This window comes from Quercus lobata, chromosome 3 (genome assembly GCF_001633185.2).
Source record: "Quercus lobata isolate SW786 chromosome 3, ValleyOak3.0 Primary Assembly, whole genome shotgun sequence".
Taxonomy (NCBI): domain Eukaryota; kingdom Viridiplantae; phylum Streptophyta; class Magnoliopsida; order Fagales; family Fagaceae; genus Quercus; species Quercus lobata.
In genome coordinates, this window is record NC_044906.1 from 42,408,098 (window position 1) to 42,428,562 (window position 20,465).

At 35.6% G+C, this 20,465-nt stretch overlaps 1 protein-coding gene across 1 annotated transcript; it reads left to right on the forward strand.

Moving 5' to 3' along the window:
- Nucleotides 1–16,360: 16,360 nt before the first annotated feature.
- LOC115980915 (beta-xylosidase/alpha-L-arabinofuranosidase 1-like) lies at nucleotides 16,361–19,125 on the forward strand. Its single transcript, XM_031103111.1, has 5 exons — nucleotides 16,361–16,649; nucleotides 16,795–16,964; nucleotides 17,050–17,150; nucleotides 17,223–17,996; nucleotides 18,515–19,125. The coding sequence occupies exons 1-5, from the start codon at nucleotides 16,368–16,370 to the stop codon at nucleotides 19,123–19,125; spliced, it is 1,938 nt and encodes a 645-aa protein (XP_030958971.1). The 5' UTR covers nucleotides 16,361–16,367.
- Nucleotides 19,126–20,465: the final 1,340 nt, after the last annotated feature.

Here is a 20,465-nt window from a genome sequence, read left to right on the forward strand (position 1 = left end):
AAACCATATGGGAATGTTGGTTTTGCAAATAGATGATTGGTTAATAGCCCTTTACACTAGTGGTGTGGCTTCTCTGAAATAATTTTCATGGGTCTGATTTGCAGCATAGGATCTGAATTTGTGGGGATCATATACTCCTAATGGTGATCGGGTCCTTTTTGGCTTAGGAGAGGGCTCATCAACATCAATCACCGGCTCTTTTCCCTTGTTGCTACCTCCTTTCACAGTTGCACTCTTGAATGGAGACATTTTTAAGCTACATCATGTTACATCAGGGAGCAACAGAGACCACACAAGACAACAAACTCTATTAGCACAGAGCTAGTCCCAAAAAAAAATATATATATATATATATATATATATATTATGGAAAAACCCTAAAATCATTAGATTAGGATCACAATCATGTCATAGAATGTGTGCGTGCTACAAATAACACATTGTGTAGCCAAAGACAAAGTGAAATAGCGCATATCCAACACAAACTACACAACAATCTTAGCAACCCATCAAATACCCATATTCAACCATCAATAAATCTCAAATCTCAATAAAAACTCACAAATCAAGAAGTCCAAGGCAAAGAACATGAAATACTTAGGAAAAATAAGAAAACCCATACATTTTTCTTAAAGATTGAAGTAGAAATGATGAGCAACAATGGGGATTTTTGTGAGTAACATGGTGGGTTTGAGAGAGGTTCAAATGGGAAGACAATGAACAGTCATAAAAAGTTTGAAGGAAAACCCAAACATTTTAAAAACTGACCAATTTGAGCAAAACATGCGATATTCACGACTAAGTTAAGTCGCGTGCAAGTCACAGGACAAGCTGCGAGACACCTGAAACAAAATTTTTGAAAAATTTGTCTAAATGTTTTTCATGACTGAAAGTTCCACCCACGAGGAAGTCGTGAAGGGAGCCACGAACATTTTTGTGTTACCCTTGCGACTGGAGCTTTCACCCACGAATAAGTTACTAGTTTAAGTCACGAGAAACCTAAAAACCCAGTTTTTTGAAAAATTTTCCAATTATTTTTTGCAACTAAGATAATGACCTGCTAGTGAGTCAAAAACCTACTGTATGAGCTCACGACTAGGACATACAACTGGACTGACCCGTGACCAAGTCGCCAGAACAAGGCAACACTGATTTTGAAAAATTTACACTTTTTGTAAAAAAATAAAATAAAATAAACTTTCCAAAAACAACTAAATTAGCCAAAAATATTTTTGTGTTTGATCAATGAAAATTGAGCATGTGAAAACACATTTAATCAAGTACAATCACACAAATGAATATGGCATTCGTTGAACATAAACATGTGTGATGTATGTGGATATCTACAATGAGATAGTCCTTAATCTAATGTGAAACTTCAATGATCAATTCAACCAAGGAATACACAATTAGCACTATATAGAGTGACCCCTCTCAATTATAGAAATATGCATATATGACCTCTCACATAAACTTGATAATATAACTTTGAAGCTTTTCATTTGGCTCCATATACATCATATCATTTGATCTTTTGAATCATTACATCTCATTGTGAGATCAATGTCTGAAATTTTTGATATTTCAATTTTATGAGTTAGCATTTGGCTTTTTGGGCATCATACATTTCATTTTACGTCACTTTCCCTTTTTCCTAGTCAAATACTAGTATGTGCGTCAGGCTTTTGCAGCTCAATATCTCTTTTCATTTGGAGATTTACATTTGGTGAGCTCTTTAAGCAAAAACAATAAAATAAATGAGTAGGAAGATATATAAGCACAAGTTTATGTATGTCTCAAGATCAACAGTACCATTGACTAATCATTCATGACAAGTTTAAAGATCTATTTACAACAGTCACATAGATGTCAAGATTTCTCCCACAAAGATATGAGTGCATAGGAAACAAGCTACATTCGTAAATGCATAAGGCCATTTGTACAAAGGTACAAGGCAAAATATGCTTGTGACAAAACACAATAATGTCGATCAAACTTTTTGGATTTTCTAATTTTTATGTGTTTTTTGGATTTTTGACACACAAAGCAATAAAAGATTGATCCAAAAACAACAATGTAAAAACATTTAAAGCAAAAGCAAACAAGCAGAACATGCTATACAAACAGCCAACAAAGTAGTGTGTGCTCTAAACTAGAGTAATCAACTCAAGAAAAAGAAATAAAGCACACATCACACATGAGATTCAAGGAATTGTACCAACACCGATGGTCTTACGGAGTGATTCAAACCATGGACCATCGAGAGGCTTGGTGACAACGTCCGCCTTTTGGTTTTCCGTATGAATGAATTCAAGACATACAACTTTATCTTCCACCAAATCCCAGAAGAAGTGGTAACGTATCTCTATGTATTTTGACTTGGAATGATGAATCGGATTCTTAGAGAGATTTATAGCACTGGTGTTATCACAAAAAACACACATAGTATCTTGCGAAATCCCATAGTCATGAAGTAGCTTCTTCATCCAAAGTAGTTGTGTACAGCAACTTCCAACAGCTATATACTCAGCTTCAGCTGTAGAGAGAGACACATAATTTTGTTTTTTGCTCATCCAAGAGACAAGACTGTTTCCAAGATAGAAGCAGCCACCTGAAGTATTCTTCTGATCATCCACACTTCCAACCCAATCGGCATCCGAATAACCAGCAAGACAAGCATTAGAGTCCTTTGAGTACCACAAGCCATAATCCGGAGTTCCATTGACATATCGTATGATTCGCTTCACCACAGTCAAGTGAGATTCTTTCGGAGCAGCCTGATATCGAGCACAAACACCCACGCTAAAAGCAATATCCGGTCTACTTGCTGTGAGATAGAGTAAACTCCCAATGATACTCCTATACAAGGTTCTACTCACTTCTAACCCAGAAGAATCAACATTGAGCTTCGTAGATGAACTCATAGGAGTAAAGGCATGCTTCTTGGAGTCTAATCCAAACTTTTTGACTATATTTCGAGCATATTTTTCTTGTGAAATGAATTATTTCTTCCTTCCTTTATTTGACTTGAAGACCCAAGAAGAATGTAAGCTCCCCCACCATACTCATCTCAAACTCTTTCTTCATTTCCTCAGAAAATTCTATGGCTCGAGCATCAATAGTAGCTCCAAATACTATGTCATCAACATATACTTGAGCTACGAGAAGATAATCCTCATCATTCTTGACAAACAAAGTTCGGTCAGCATACCCTCTTTTGAATCCTCTATCCAGGAGGTACTGAGTAAGCCGATCATACCAAACCCTTGGAGCTTGTTTCAAGCCATTAAGTGCTTTCTTCAATCTCAGCACATGGTCCGGAAAGTGAGGATCTTCGAAGCCTTTAGGTTGTTCAACAAACACTTCTTCATTCAGATAGCCATTTAGAAATGCACATTTCATATCCATTTGGTAGAGTTTGAAGTTCATGGTGCATGCAATATTTGACATGAGAATGCGAACAGACTCAAACCTTGCCACGAGAGCGAAGGATTCATCAAAATCTACTCCTTCTACTTGAATGTATCCTTGAGCCACAAGCCAAGATTTATTCCAGATAATCTCTCCATCTTCATTGGTCATGTTTTTGAAGATCCATTTGGTGTCGATGACATGAACACCTTCAGGCCTAGGAGCGAGTTCCCATACATCATTCCTCACAAATTGATTAAGATCTTCATGCATTGACTCAACCCAATTTTCATCTTGAAAAGCTTCTTCTACCTTTTTCGGCTCAAATTGAGCTAGGTAGCAATGATATGTCACATGATTGGCCAGAAGTTTGTTTCCCTTTCTAAGGCCAAGACCTTCATCTAAAGACACAGTAATGTTACTTTCCGGATGGTTTTTAACCACTTGTGATGATGGTTTCTTTGAAGTGGACACTTCATCATTCCGAGAGATAGGAGGATGAACTTCCGAAGGAGTGAGAGGACTTGATGTTCTAGACATTGATCTAGTCTCCACTCTTGAGTTTACGGGAGTTGATTCCTTTTCTGGTGTGTATCCTTCAACCTCAATATCAAGGGCTTCGACCTCAACAATGGGTTCTTTAGTGCTTGGCCCTTCTCCATCATCAACCATCTCTACTTTTGTTATAGCATCATCAATTTTCACATTGATGGACTCCATTACTGTCTTTGTTCTCTTGTTGTAGACTTTGTATGCCCGACTACTAGTAGAATACTCAAGGAAGATACCTTCATCACTTTTCGCATCAAACTTCCCAAGATTCTCCCGATCATTGAGAATGTAGCACTTGCTTCCGAATACTCAGAAGTACTTCACTTTTGGCTTCTTTCCATTCCAAATTTCATATGCGGTCTTCTTCATTCCTACTCGAAAGTATTTTCTATTGCCAATGTGACATGAAGTGTTCACAACTTCTCCCCAAAACTATTGTGGAATTTACTTGTTAAGTAGCATGACCCTTGCCATTTCTTGAATTACCCGATTTTTTCTCTCAACCACCCCATTTTGTTGAGGAGTCTTAGGAGCCGAAAATTCCTTTTTAATCCCATTCTTTTTGCAGAAAGAATCAAATCGTGCATTCTCAAATTCCTTGCCATGATCACTCCTTATCTTGACAATAGACACCCTCTTTTTATTTTGAAGTCTCTTGCATAGAACCTCCATTTTCTCACATGCTTCAAATTTTTTCCTAAGGAATTCCACCCATGTGTATCTTGAGAAGTCATCAACAATGACCATAATGTATCTTTTTCCTCCTAGACTTTCAGTTCTTGTGGGCCCCATTAGATCGACATGAAGGAGCTCTAAGCATCGAGAAACTACAATCACATTCACCTTTTGATGACTTGCTTTGTTTGCTTCCCCATTTGACATGCACCACAAATGGTTTTCTTGACCTTTCCAAATTTTGGAAGTCCTTCAACCACCTAAAGTTTCAAAACTTTAGCCACTTGTTTGAAGTTTGCATGACTAAACCTTTGATGCCAAAGTTCCAACATGTCAACTCGAGCACTTCTATAGGAAATTGGTGCCATAGGGACTACTCTATAACAATTGTCGGTAGTCCTATTCCCTTCCAAGACTTGAATCCCTTCTTCATCAATAATTACACACCCCTTCTTTGAGAATTGAACAAGAAAGTCCTCATCACATATTTGAGTGATGCTTAAGAGATTTGCCTTTTGCCCTTTGATGTATAAGACATCCTTCAATAGAGGTAATCCAGGAATCTCAACAGTCCCCTTGCCAAGAACTTGAGCATGACTTCCATCCCCAAATGTCACATAGTCACCAACCTTCACTTTGAGTGACTTAAACAATGTTTTATCTCCTGTCATATGATGAGAACAACCGCTATCAAGATACCATAGGCATGAATTAAAAACCTTCAAAGAAGTGTGCACAAACAAGCAAGCATGAGACAAGCACTCTTGACCTTCAAATAGAAACTTATCTTCATTTTCCATGCTCTTGTTGGATTGAATTTTCTTTTTTAAATTATCAATCTTATCACACAAAATTCTATTTCTTCTTTTATACTTCTTAATCAAAGAATTAGACTCACATAGGCTATTGTGTAAGATATGATTCTCATTTTCAAAATACTTCAGCATGTGAACAAATATCCTTGCATATTTCTTTGTTTTCAATAACTCTAGGAGTTCATTGTTAGGACACCCTTCAAACAAACTCATAGAGTCATTATCACAAATATTTAAATCACAATTCAGCATAGCCTTTTCCTTAGCTTCATCCATAGCTAAGGGGTCCAAGATAGCACTTAGGTGATTAAGTCACAGCAAGTGCACCCGCTCTGATACCAAATGAATGTTCAAAATGTGTGTAAAACACCTTTGAACGTTTAGACCCCAATTTACAAAATATCAATTCAAGCTTAATATCAAACAATTAAGTGAGAAATATGAACATAAGCTTAACACAGAATTGATAAACAATCTAAACCAAATAAAATCACATCTACAGCAGAAATTAAATGGCAAAGATTAAGGGAAGAGAGATGCAAACACAAGGACAACATAGCGATGTGTTATCTAAGATGAAATCGAAACCCTCAGCGTAAAACCTCTCCGCCGCCCTCCAAGCGGTCAATAATCCACTAAAGAATCAAGTTGGGATACATGAACAGCAAAAGACCCTCCAAGCCTAATCTACCTAGTGTACCTAAGCCCTCCAAGCTTCTTGCTCCAACGAGGTTGCGCAGAACCTTTGTCTTCTTTAGCTTACCGGATTCCGTTATAACCCATAGCATCAACCAATATCAATTGGTCCCTTCCTAACTACTTCCCAAGCACCAAATAGCCTTCTCACAAATATGGGTATGGTGAGAAAAGGTTTTGGCTAATGTTCCTCTCAAGGATGTAACAATGGAGAGGGTGGGAGTAGAGAAATTTGAAGAGTCACTACGTAAAGATTGTGGATGAGTCAATCTTGTTTTTCTCTAGGGTTTCTCTCTCAAAATTCTCTCTGGAATCTCTCTACATTTCGTGGGCATAAGGGTTATTTATATTGGAGTGAGAAAGGAATGCGAAGAGTCAGTTTTTTTTCCATAACAGAGTGGACTGGCGACTTGGCCTCGCGACTTGACTGAGTCACGAGTCCAAGCCGTGAGCTAACTGAATGGCCAGTATGGACTTTTTGTCCTGTAGTGCTACAGCTGGCATGATGGTTCAGCTTCTCTGCATGCTTCACTCGTGTGCATCATCTGGCGGCTTGCTAGTCACTTGCCATCCGCGAGATCCAGTCACGAGTCCCTGTTTCAGTGCACATTCTTGATTATTTCTTCACACTCTCTCACACACTACCCTTACATGATTCCCACCTAAATACAGGATTTCTAAGTACTGAATTACAAGCAAATTGGCACGAAATAAAGCCAACAAAATGGTTGATTAATTCAACCTTACATTATTGAACAAAAATTCTTATAACTCTCAAGTCAAGATGATCAATATTTTTATATGGATGGTCAAAATAAGTTAATTTGGTACACACATGTTATTTCGTCACTATATGTCTTCGACAACAAAAATAAGGACATATTATGATGAAAAGTTTAGTTACTGATGAGCCAAAAATGACCACGGGATCGTCAGCTAATAAGCCAAAAATAAACATGGGATCGTCATTCCATGTTAATGATGATCCAAACGAGCATTACACATTTATTGTGCGCATTGATGATGAAAAGTAACGGACGAAGCAACGGTAACAAATGAAATGAGAGAAGATGAGGAAAGGAACAGCCACCATGGTTCCAAACAAAGGAACTCAGCCTTGTTACTAAAAGAAGCAAGGGATAAAAATTTAATTTGAGGTCTTCAAAGAACAGTATAAAAAAGGAGCAAGGGAGACATTAAAGGGCAAACATCATTACGCACAAGAGACCAAAATATATACAAGAAGAGAGTTTTAAGCTTTAAGTCAAGTCCATTGAGCGAAGAGAGGCATTGTAAAAGGTCCTGTAGCAAAATACTCAATAAGCCATTCGGATTCAAAGGACTCAAATTTCACAAGTCCTAGGAACCCAAAGGGGATTAGCCATGTCTGTGATCTTTGAATCTTATTAGACCTTGTGGAGTATCCTCACAAGGTGGGACCAAATGTACTCTAACACTTGACTTAATCAAATATAACTTTCTTGAAGCATTCATAGTCATCATTGCTCATTTTTATGCTATGTACTTGTTGTTTCTCCCTTTTACTCAACCAATATATATATATATATATATATATATATATTGTTTTGTATAACGGTCCAAATAGGCCACAGTAAGCCAAGCCCAGTTCATCCAACATCTATCCAACCCCTTTTTCAGTGACCCAAAGTCCCACATTAGTACTGGCCCTAGGAATTGTCAAAAAAGGGAATCACATTTATTGGCGACTCCATTGGGGACTAGGAAAAAGAAGAGGGAAGAAGCAATCCCTTCACAAGCATGACTCCAAGACTAAGAAACATCAAAGGCACTAACTTGCCACCTGTGGCATCAGAGCCCGTAAGAGAAAATGAAGTTGCCTCTCGACAAAGGAACAAGAGGGTGGTGGAACCTGATCCAATGACCTAGATGGTGGAAATGATGAAAGACCTACAACAAGAGGTTCGTCTCCTCAAAGAAGGAAGGACTCAGGGAGTTAGGGACAACGTTCCCCTAGTGGCTAAAGAAGAAAGACCCCAACCAAATGGAGGATTTGCAATGGGAAAGGGAACTAATCTGCAGTATCTCACTTTGGTAAATGTTAATGCCCTTCTTGAACAAGAAAGGGAGAGGCACCTAAAGATCCCCAAGTAGTTCTTTAGGGACCCTCCTTTTCCAGCAAAGCTCCTCAACAAGCCTTACCTTAAGGATTATGAATCCCCGAAGTTTAGCCCATATGATGGAAAAAAGAGAAGTGTTATGGAACATATAAGCAGGTTCATTACCACCATGGGTCTCCATGCAGAGGACAAGGAATTGTGCTTGAGGGAGTTCGCCAAGTCCTTGATAGATCAGGCATATACCTGGTACACCACTTTGAGATCCATCAGAAATTGGGATGATATGATAGAAAAATTTTGTGCCAAGTATTACTCAGGATAAGACAAAGTAACATTTGCCAAACTTCAAGCAATAAAGCCAAGGGCCAGGAAGGACCTCGTGCAATTTATCAAAAGATTCGAGGACGTGTCCTTGGATTGTTATAGTGACCATGAAGAAAAAGAATTGGTATAGACTTGTATATCCAACATGTTGTATGACTACAGACTCAATTTGGAAAACCTATGCACAGCTTAGTTTACTGACCTACTGTAATGGGCCAAGAGAACAGCCTTAACCATAAAGACAAGAAGGGTACTAGGTCCTTAGGCCATGGCAGCTTCAATGGGACAGAAAAGGAAAAGGCTTGAGGGAAAAACATTTGAGGAACCTCTAGTGATACCATCAATGGCAGAGGAGCTAAATCATGTTCTGAATAAGTGGATAGAGGGTGGGATCTTCAAGACAAATAAAGTAGCCAAACCACCAACAGAACAAGAAAGAAAAAAACCCATTGTTCCTCATGCTCCATAAATATATGTTCAACATGCTACCAAAAATTGCTGGACCCTTCAAAAACTCTTTCACAAGTAGCTACGAAAAGGGACCTTAGAGCTTACTCAACGAGAGCTTCAAGTGCAGGGGAATCCTCTACCCAACCACAAAGGAAAAAGGGGTGGTGGCTTTTGTAATTCATGGAAATCCAATAGACATAGAAGGAGAAGATGCAGGAGAATCCTTCCACCCAAATATTGTGAGAACTTTACAGAGGAACCCAAAGTTCAGGTCTTTTATTCAATTAGCTGGGATTTGGGCCAGAAGCAAGGAGGCTCACCATAGAATCCCTTATAAACATAGTAGCAGATGTAGGAGTGGAGTGCTTCATAGCAAAAACTCATGCAGGCAGAGCCTTCCTAGAAACCACCAACACAATAACATTCACAGATGAAGATATGGAAGTTGAGTACCTAGATCATTGAAGGCCACTCGATCTAATAGCCACCATAAATGGTGTCCAAATAAAAAAGGCATTGGTAGACATAGGAGCTTCACTCAATCTCATTGCCTTGAGTACTCTTAACATTGTGGGAATGGCTGACAAGACAATTTTGGGGACGCCCATGGAAATTACGGGGTTTGAAGAGGCTGCACAATCCACCAAGGGACTTATACAACTAGCCCTAAAGGTAGGTCCCATAGTAGCTTTAACTCGATTTCATGTAATTAATTTTGAGGTTTCTTACCATGTCCTATTAGGGCGACTATGGCTCCACAAGCACCATTTAATCCCCTCAACGTACCATTAGTGCATAAAAGGGAGATTGAACAAAAAGCCCATAAGAATTGCTGCCAATCCTAGTCCCTTCAACCAAAACGAAGTGAACTTTGTGGAAACCATGTTCTATGATGAGTTGGCTCCAACTAAAGAATGTCCCATCTCTAGGGCCCTAGGTGCTCCCATCCTAGAGGAGAAAAATGAGGAAAGTAACAATCATGACTTGAGAAACCTCCTTGATAGGAAAAGGCAAAAGAAAGAGGAAACAATTTCATCCAACTCTTGACAATGTGTGATTGTTCAAAAACCTGGAGGAATGGCAATATATCACTTATGAAGGAACGTGGGACTTGAATGTAGCCTACAAGAGGGTCTTGGACCACCATTTTACATGATAGCCCAAGAAGAGATCTCTGAGGAACACGAGGATATGGAAAAGGAGATACAAATCATGCCAAAGGAAGAACTAGAAGAGGTAAACCTGGAGTTTGACCTAGGGAAAACTTGTCCTCATCAATAATCAATTACTAGTACAAAAAAAAAAAAAAAAAAAAAAAAAAAAAAAAAAAAAAAAAAAAAGAAAAAAAAAAGAACAACTACTGGAACTATTGAAGAAGTATGAAGATGTATTTGCATGGACCTATGACGAAATGCCTAGGCTTTATCCTAGACTAGTGGTTCACTCTTTTAATGTCGATCCAAGAACCAAGCCGTGATTCAACCAACCAGAGTCTTTCATACTAAAGTGAAGGCTCAAATTACCTAGGAAGTTAAGAAGCTATTAGCAGCAAGGTTCATCAGATCTATTTAGCATACCCAATGGCTTTCTAATATAGTTTCTATGAAAAATAAGAATGGGTAGATTAGATGTTATGTAGACTATCGCAATGTAAATAAGGCATGTCCAAAGGATGAATTTCCTTTGCGTAACATCGATCTCTTCATAGATTCAGAGAGAGATGAAATCAAATCTAAAATTTAGAAATGATAGAATGAGAGACAGATTTTGAGGATCAAAAACCTTCTTTATGAGAAATTTGACATGGCGTGATGTTTAATCGGTGATGTAGAAAATTTCCAAGAAACTTCTTTCTTTAAGATTCAAATGAGTTAAAGTGGTCGACCCATAATGTGAGGGTCATCATAGTACTAATAGGGAGAGGGTATTATTGTGAGTGGGAAAGAGTAAGAAGAGAGAGAGGAAGATGAGGAGGTGTAGAATTGCAAATTTTTGCTTTGGGAGGAATTGGGGTTTTAGGAATTGTATCGCGAGCTAAGATTGGACGTGGGAGTGTTTGAACTGTGTTTGTAATCATAAAGGAGATTTAAGTCTAGGTTTGATTTGGGATTTTGTTAGTGTTTGTGTATGTTTGGTTAGTAAGAAAATGCAAGAAAAGAAAAAGAAAATTTTGATATTTTGATATATTGAATTTTTGTGTTATTTTGTTATATTTTTCTGATTTATTTATTTTCAATTAAACTACTAATGTGGTAACTTCAAAAATAATAATAAATGCTGATATGACATTTTAAATATCTATTAAAATTTTATAATATTAATTTACTCACCATGCCAGCTTCAAGTGTGTCAATTATACTTGCCGTCTACCACATAAGCATTTTCTGTTAGTGAGTTAATGGTAGAGACCAAATTGACTGCAAGTTGAAAATAATAGGAACTAAATTGACTATTGCAAATTTTTAGGGACCAAATTAATTGTGACCCCAAAATATTGGGATCAAAATAGTGTTTTCGCCAAAATAAAACTCTATTATGTGATAAATTGATAGTCAACATTCCTTGTCCATGTATTAAACTTATTGTAAAAATGGATTTTATCAACTAATTGATGGGAACATGTAACTATTTGGGTTTTGTGTTCCATGCAAAGTTTTCAATTTCATCATAAAGTTTTTACCATATGATGTGTCATCAATCACAAAAATGTAATTCAAACATCATTTATTAAGTTGTTGAAGTCATTTGTAAAGAAATTAAAACATTCATTACAAAATGTAACAATTTAGGCATTTTATTCATTTTGGATGTTTTGGGAGCCTTTTGTGCATTGTGGAGGTTTCAGAAGTATTATAGTCATTTTAAAGATATGCAAATATTCTCGTGATTTTGGAGATCAGATTGGGATTTTGGTCATATTTAACATTTCTAGTGTATTTTAGTCATTTTGAAGTTTTCAAGTGTATTTTAGTTATTTTGGATGCTTTGGGGGCATTTTTGCAATTTAGAGATATCATGGGCATTTTAGCCAATTTGAAAGGTCTAGGGTTATTTTTATAATTTTGGTGGTTCTTGGATATTTTGGTCATTTTGAAGGTTTAGAAATATTTTGGTCATTTTAGTAGTTCTTAGATTATTTTGGTAAATTTTTGGAAGGTTCAAGTATTTACTTATTTTAATGGATTCAAGGGTATTTTAGTCAATTTGAAAGTTCTTACTACATGATTGACTCAATAAGTTTGAGCCTAAGGTGAAAACTTTAAAATGACATTTTTATATTTAAATATTACTTTAATAATGATATTTAGTTAACGTTTTATCAAGTAAATTATTTTTATTTAAAATTTATTATTACACTTTTGAAATTATTTTTTTTAAAATATTTAATTCACTTAATCGCAAATTGGATTGGATGTTATTAATTCATAACTTTTTCTTCCTTTTTAGTGAAGGAAAAATGTGTGTTCCTATTACCAAGACTTAATGAAGCTCAATACTTGTTTCTAGGCTATAAATGAATCAAACCGATCATGAATAACTCGGGCTCATCTCGATAAAAATCTTGTTTATATTTATTTATTTTTATAAATAATCCAAGCTTGATCCGGCTCATTTAATAAACAAGTCGAGCCTAAGCAAAAAAATTTATTCATGAACAAACTTGTGAGCTATAAGGCTTGATACAAAATAATTCATGTATAGACTCATTTACAAGTTTATATGTGTTAACTAAATATACTCATTACACATATCTTAATAATGACATGGCCAATATGGGATCTACTACTCATTACCTTAATTTTTTCCTTCCCTCTAAAATGACCAAGAACCACTTTAGAATTTAGTTACATTTAAAAATAAATTAATTAATTAAGTGCACTACAAATGATCCTTCCCCATCAATCTTATAATGTAAAGTTATGAAATATGTTACTGCTTTCCCATTCATTATAGTTATAAACAAGTATTTTTCTAGTTCTTTTCCATCTAACATGAATGTAAAAATTGTATTTTGAACAATTGTTGTAACTGTAGACAAGGATGAATGAATTAATTTAATTACGTGAATTTTTAATTTGAATAATGGCTAATCATAGGTAAGATTAGACGTATGATAAAATGAGTATATTATTTAAAAAAAAAAAAAACCATTTTAAAGATTTAAGCATTTGATAATGTAATTCTTTTTAGATCTCAAGCTCAAAAACTTAACCTAAGCTCAAGTTTAAGCTTGATATTAAGCTTGAGCTTGGCTTTCCCACGAGTCAAGCCAAGTCAAGCTCAAGTTTTTTGGCTTTTGCACGAGCTCAAACTCAAACATTATTTTTAGGCTTGTCACTATTTTGAAATTTTGATTTTTCCTAACGAACCAAGCTTGAACATGCACCACTCGATAAAGCTCGGCTCGATTATAGCCCTACCTATCTCAATACCTCTCAATCTATCGAGCCTGCAACGTTTTAATCCTAGTGGCTATTGGTTTGTAGGTTTTTGTAAATCTAAAAAGAATAGGAGAGCCCATTTAAAAGACCCATTAAGGTCCTACTTAAATAAGTTGGTAGAGATAGAAAACGCTAACCCTAATACTTCATAAGGTTTCTTATTGAAACTCTAGCCTCCATCTTTTGAACTTGTGAGATTAAAAAATAGAAGAAAGAGATCTTGTTACGACTCTTGTACGCCTTTGGGTTCTATACCAAGTAAAATCTTTGGCACCAACAATTGAAGATCTTATTGGTGTTTTTGTATGAAGCTGTTGCAAATCAACTATAACAATCAAAAGGATTACTGTTGAGTTAGTTACATAGTGGGATTTGTGCAAAGAAGTTGGACATAGATTGGAGATTTGTGCAAAGGAGAAGGCTTCTACAAGATCAAGTCCAATTGGGGATTGGAGCAAAGGTTCTACAGTAGGTAGGTACTATGGTCGAACCTTTGCTCCAATCCCCAATTGGACTTGATCTTATAGAAGTCGTCTCTTGTACACAAATCTCCAATCAATGTTTAACTTTTTTGCACAAATCCCACTACGTGACTAGCTCCACAGCAACTTTTTTGATTGTTGTAGTTGATTTGCAACAACTTCACACAGAAACTCCAATAATATTTTTAATAATTTTTGGTGCCAAAGAATTTACTTGGTACAAAACCCAAAGGCACACAAGAGTCGTAACAAGATCTTTTTCTTCTATTTTTTGAAATCACAAGTTCAAAAGATGGAGGCTAGGGTTTCCATATCCACCACTATATTTAAATAGGAGCCTAATGGGCCTTTAAATGAGCTATTTTATTCCTAAATACAAGTAAAGTATGTTTTGTCTTAAGATATGCCAATTACATAAAAATATAACCCTAACAGAAATACATTAGATTCCCGAATTAAATTCAAACATATTATATTATTTTATAATGTTATTTTTTCCAAAGACAATTAAATTCAATGCATCTATGTTTTTTAATTTAATTAAGGAACTTAAAATATTTAAAACTAAGGAAGTTTTATGTATATTTTTTTAAAAGAAATGCTATGTCTACAACATTTTTATAACGTTTTTCACAACAAATCCTAAGTGACAGGATTTTACTAGTTGTTATTGATGAACAAATTAAAAACAAAAAAACAAATTTTAGTAGTGGGTTCAAATTAGAATTGGTAACAATTTATCACCTATAATTTGTTATGAAAATGTTGAGAACATAAAATTTCTCATTTTATTTAATTGACTTTAAATTTCTTTTCTATATTTAAACTTTCTATTAGAATCTTTGACATGTTATATTTTCTTTAAACGGTAAAATAGATAGCAACTTACAAAAACGAAATCCAATATATATCTATATTTATAAACTACCATAATTATATCCAATTTCATATATTCCGCGAGAAGTGCCATGTACATAACATTTTCATAACACTTTCATAACAAATATTCATAGGTAGTAAGTTGTTATTTATTTTTTTTATTTTTTTTTTGAAACAGTAAATTGTTATTGATTATAATTTAAATCAAACACTGAAATTACTTTTTTGCTCACTAACAATAAGCCGTAACAACCTGCTACTTATGATTTGTTGTGAAAGTGTTATAAAAATATTTTGGATATAACATTTTTCTATTTAGACACAAAACAAAACAAATAGAAAAATATTTTTGTTGGTCAGCAGTAATTTTAACATTTTCTTATTTCTTTTGGCTGTGAGTAGCCCTCGTAGGGAAACTTGATAGTAAAACTCTCATTCCCACAAGAAGGGTTCCTAGGACGAGGATGGGCGAGCATTGATATCTCGAATCCCTATAAAAGCTTCCATGTGCTTGTATATGTCAAATGAAAATGATTTCTTTCTCAGAAAAAGCCATGACTAAAATTCTTAGTTTTCTTCTTTGTCTCTCTTTCAATATAACTTCCTTTGTCATTTGTATAGATGAGAAAGAAAAAGTCTTAAAAATTAGTACTGATGCAGCCACCCCAACTGGCAGTGACTTCACTTATATATGTGATCCTGTCAGATATGCCAAACTCAAACTGGACATGAAAAGTTTCGCCTTTTGTGACTCGAAGCTTCCCTACAATGTTAGGGCCAAAGATTTGGTGGATCAAATGACACTAGCTGAAAAGATAGCACAGCTAGGAAATAATGCTGATGGAGTGGCTAGATTAGGGCTGCCAAAGTACGAGTGGTGGTCTGAGGCGCTGCATGGTCTGTCCAATGTTGGTCCAGGAACCGTCTTTGATAATCTAGTTCCTCATGCAACCAGCTTTCCCACTGTCATACTCACAGCAGCTTCATTCAACGAGAAACTCTGGAGAGAAATTGGTCAGGTGAATGTCTCTTATCTTAAATATAGTGTACATAATGCTATTTAAAAATAAAATAAAACGAAAACACCATGATAGATAACACTCATTCCATATGAATATGTTTACTTTATGTGAAGAGTGTGTTATATATCATGCTTACACATAATACCACCATCGGAAAGAGAATGTGGATAACAAGGCTAACAATCTCCTTGTGAAGATCAATTCTAGCTTCTTCTTTCTTTTTTATAATCTAGTTTAGAAATCTTAATACCTAAACCCCACCTCGAGGCTTGAACTAATGAGCATATGAATACCGCACACAAGCCCCTCATGGCAAGAAGAGGTACCACTTTGCCCAACATGGGCAATGGTAACAATTAAATAGGATAATGACACTAGTTACCGTGAGTCAAATAAGTTTGAAAAATATTTTAGCATGAGGGGTATAACACTTTTTTATTGGTGCATAAGTTTGATTGTGTACACATATTGAAACAAATTTGCCACCAATTTGTAGGTTGTTTCAATAGAAGCACGAGCAATGTACAATCTTGGGCGATCTGGATTAACATTTTGGAGCCCAACCATCAACGTTGCAAGAGATCCTAGATGGGGAAGAATCACTGAGACACCTGGTGAAGATCCTTTCGTTGTTGGCACATATGCCTCTAATTACGTGAGAGGTTTACAGGATGTTGCAGGGACAGAGCACTATAAAGATTTGAATACTAGACCACTCAAAGTTGCCGCATGTTGCAAGCACTTTGCTGCATATGATGTTGACAATTGGCATGGAGTTGATCGCTACCATTTTGATGCTAGGGTGGGGTAACTTAAATTCATCACACAGAAGTTACCACATCAAAGTTGTGACACAAAAGTTGTGTCTAGATTTACTCATTCTCTAAAGTACTACAAATTAAAAATGATATGGGATTTAACATATAAATATATTAATGTCCTTGCAGGTGACAGAGCAAGATTTGGAAGAGTCATTCCTGCAGCCATTTGAAATGTGTGTTAAAGATGGTGATGCTAGCAGTGTTATGTGTTCTTATAACCGTGTTAATCGAATACCATCTTGTGCTGATCCAAAGCTTTTGAGAGAGACCCTTAGACAAGAATGGAATCTTCATGGGTACAATAATATTTAAAACCCCATTATTAGACCTTGATTATTTTTTGTAAAAGACTGATCGCAAATATTCTGTTCTTTAATCCAGCTATATAGTTGCTGATTGTGATTCCGTTGAAGTAATGGTAACGGGTCACAAATTTCTTAACGACTCAAATGAGGACGCTGTTGCACAAACACTAAAAGCAGGTTACTAGTTAGTCATATAAATTTTGATTTTGATTATGAATTATACCAACATGTAAATTATGTTCGATATAGGATTGGATTTGGACTGCGGAGCCTATTACCCCAAGTACCTCGGGAATGCAGTGAACCAAGGGAAGGTTAGAGAGTCAAATATAGACGAGGCACTACAAAACCTTTATATTGTGCTTTTGAGAGCAGGGTACTTTGATGGACTGCCTGCATACAAAGCTCTTGGTAAAAAAGACATATGCACCAACAGAAGCATTGAGTTAGCCACTCAAGTAGCAAGAGAAGGAATTACTCTTCTGAAAAATGATGGACCAACTTTGCCTTTAAACACTGCCACGTTCAAAACTCTAGCAGTTGTTGGACCACATGCCAATTCTACCGTTGCTATGATTGGAAATTATGCATTTGACCCAAGAAATCCTGGTAGTCCATGCCGATACACCTCTCCTATTGATGGCTTTTCAACATATGGAAAAGTGAACTACGCAGCGGGATGTGGCGACTTTAAATGCAAGGATGCTAGCTTAATACCCCCAGCTGTGGAAGCTGCAAAGACAGCTGATGCCACTATTATTGTGACAGGGTTAGATTTATCAATTGAGGCAGAGGGCTTAGACAGGTTGGATCTCCTCCTTCCAGGAAAACAAACTGACCTTATCAACCAAGTTGCCGCTGCTGCAAAGGGCCCGGTTATTCTTGTACTCATGACTGCAGGAGGTGTTGATATCTCTTTCGCTAAGACTAACCCCAAAATTAAAGCCATTCTTTGGGTTGGATATCCAGGAGCGGAAGGTGGTCGTGCCATTGCAGATGTTGTTTTTGGGCAATACAATCCAGGTAAACATACATTCTACAATAATTATGTAAGATTTTTGAAAAATATAGAGCGAAAAAAGAGTATAGAGAGAAGAGAGAATACAAGGATTGCGTGGTTTGGTCTAAATGACTACGTCCACAGGAGAAGACCTTTACGATTACATCTTCACTATAATCTCAAATCATCAGCTAAAATGAACCCTAAGCAGTGTTTAAATAAGGATTAGGAGGTAGGGTTAGGTATACATATGTTTGCAATATACACAAATATATTATCTCTAACAAATTAATAATAAGCCAATGCATGCATAACTAATCTTCTTCAATTAATTTTTACACCATCCCATTAGATTAATTATGTCAAGTCGTTCTTTCTTTTTTAATCCTTTCAAATTTAATTTGTTATGACTAATCAATTAAGCATAATTATGTCTATATATGATAGCTCTATGATTTTATATTGTTATTCACGTATTATTTCACATTATACATGCAATCATTAACAACACTCACACATATAAATATAAATTATGTTGCAGCTGGAAGATTGCCCATCACGTGGTATCAAGCCGATTATATTAACAAGCTACCCCTAACATCCATGCAATTTAGGCCAGATGATAGCCAAGGCTACCCGGGACGAACATACAAATTCTTCAATGGCCCCACAGTCTTCCCTTTTGGTTTTGGTCTCAGCTACACAAAATTCAATTACACCTTAAATGCCACAGTGCCTTCACTGCCCGCAAAATTGCAGAGATTTACACACTGCCATGATCTAAATTATATGGCTAACAAGACCAAGCCTACTTGCCCAGCAATTTTAGTAAGTGACTTGCAATGCGGCGAGTATATTGAGTTAACTCTTGTAGTCCAGAATGTGGGTGGAAAAGTTGGGAGTGAAGTTGTCTTGGTTTACTCCAAGCCCCCAGATGGTATTACCGGTACTTTTCTTAACCAGTTGATTGGTTTCCAGAGGGTTTACATAGCGGCTGGTGCGAGCCAAGAAGTTAAGTTTGTGTTCAATGGTTGCAAGAGCTTGGGCATTGTAGACAACGCTGGTAATAATATTTTGCCTTTCGGTGGGCACACCATTATAGTTAGAGATGGTGTAGCTTCTTTTCCGGTTCAAGTCACATTTCATAATTAGGGCCAAACTATTTTGTTTTTTTTTTTTTTTTTTAAGAATATTAAAGCAATCCTAAAGAGGGGAATGCTTGTCATAGAAATGCTTGATTTTTTAAGGGTATTGTTTTTTTTCTTTTAACATTTTGTAATAAAGCTCATGATTTTTTGTAAACATATATTTTAACAAAGTTTATGATTTTTTGTAAAAATTTGATTGGTATTAATGATGCTGTCCCTTTAAATTCATTGTTCATTCCATACGGCCTATGCATTATTCAAAAGGAAAAATATGTGTTGACACTTCTTTACCTCCACTATTTTACATCGATATCAATTTTAATGTGGGAATGTCCACGTTTCAGCACATGAAATTAGATGTAAAAAAACCAATGTAAAAAATATATATTATAAGTATATAAATCCTTATTCAAAATTTTCATGGGTTTTTTCATTTGTGCGCGATGCAAATAAAAAAAAAATAAGATGTGTTAAAAGCCAATACTGGCAATACATGCATACAAGACAAAATACAATAAAGATAGCAAGAGCAGACTTCTTTTCTCTCTCCACTTAGCATTTTGTTTATTTCTGATTACTCATGTTGTAGTTATTACATATAAATTGTTACACACAGATTTATACACATCTTATTTTTTAATTGAAATTGTGATTTGAATTCATGAGTTTAAACTTGGAAATCATAACTTTAAGTCATAATTTCAATTCAAAAATAAGATATATGTAAAATTGTGTAATAGTTTATGTGCAAAAAGTATTATCCTTTGGTTATTGACTCCACCAATCGTTAAGCCAGTTGATTATAGTCAAATGATGGCTCTAGGACTCCAACAAATACAAAGTTGCCATTACAACCTATTTTTAATATCTCAATTCTCTTGCAATGTTCCTTGTGCATCTTTTGTGCATAAAAATATCTTAACTCAAAGAAGTGAAAATATGGGCGTGTGCTAGTGCTAAAAATGACTAGGGTACGTAAGGACTAATTTAACTATCTAACCTAATCTATCTAATATCATATATCATATATCATATCATATCATATCATATACTATATATAATAACAGAAGCTGAGAAAAAGCTAATTCCTACAATTAAGGAGGTGCTGATAATTAGGATAACTGCCTATCTAAAATTTTGACACGTATAAGTTAAAAAAGCGATACATTGTATTATTTGGCAATGCTACAACACCGTTTAAAAGCCTCTCCCAGTAAAAAAAGAAAAATAACCGGTTAAAATCCAATTAAAAGCTTCCAATAAAGAAAAAAAAAAAAAAAATGTAGATACAGAGAGAGAAGCAAAGAGTTCCAATACTCCAAAAAAATAAAACACAGATACAGA

Excerpts from the sequence above, each read along its gene's own strand:
- LOC115980915 (XM_031103111.1), top strand. The coding sequence starts at position 16,368 with ATGTACAATCTTGGGCGATCTGGATTAACATTTTGGAGCCCAACCATC. Across the intron at positions 16,650-16,794 it reads GCTACCATTTTGATGCTAGG|GTGACAGAGCAAGATTTGGA; the intron begins GTGGGGTAACTT and ends ATGTCCTTGCAG. Across the intron at positions 17,997-18,514 it reads TTTTGGGCAATACAATCCAG|CTGGAAGATTGCCCATCACG; the intron begins GTAAACATACAT and ends ATTATGTTGCAG.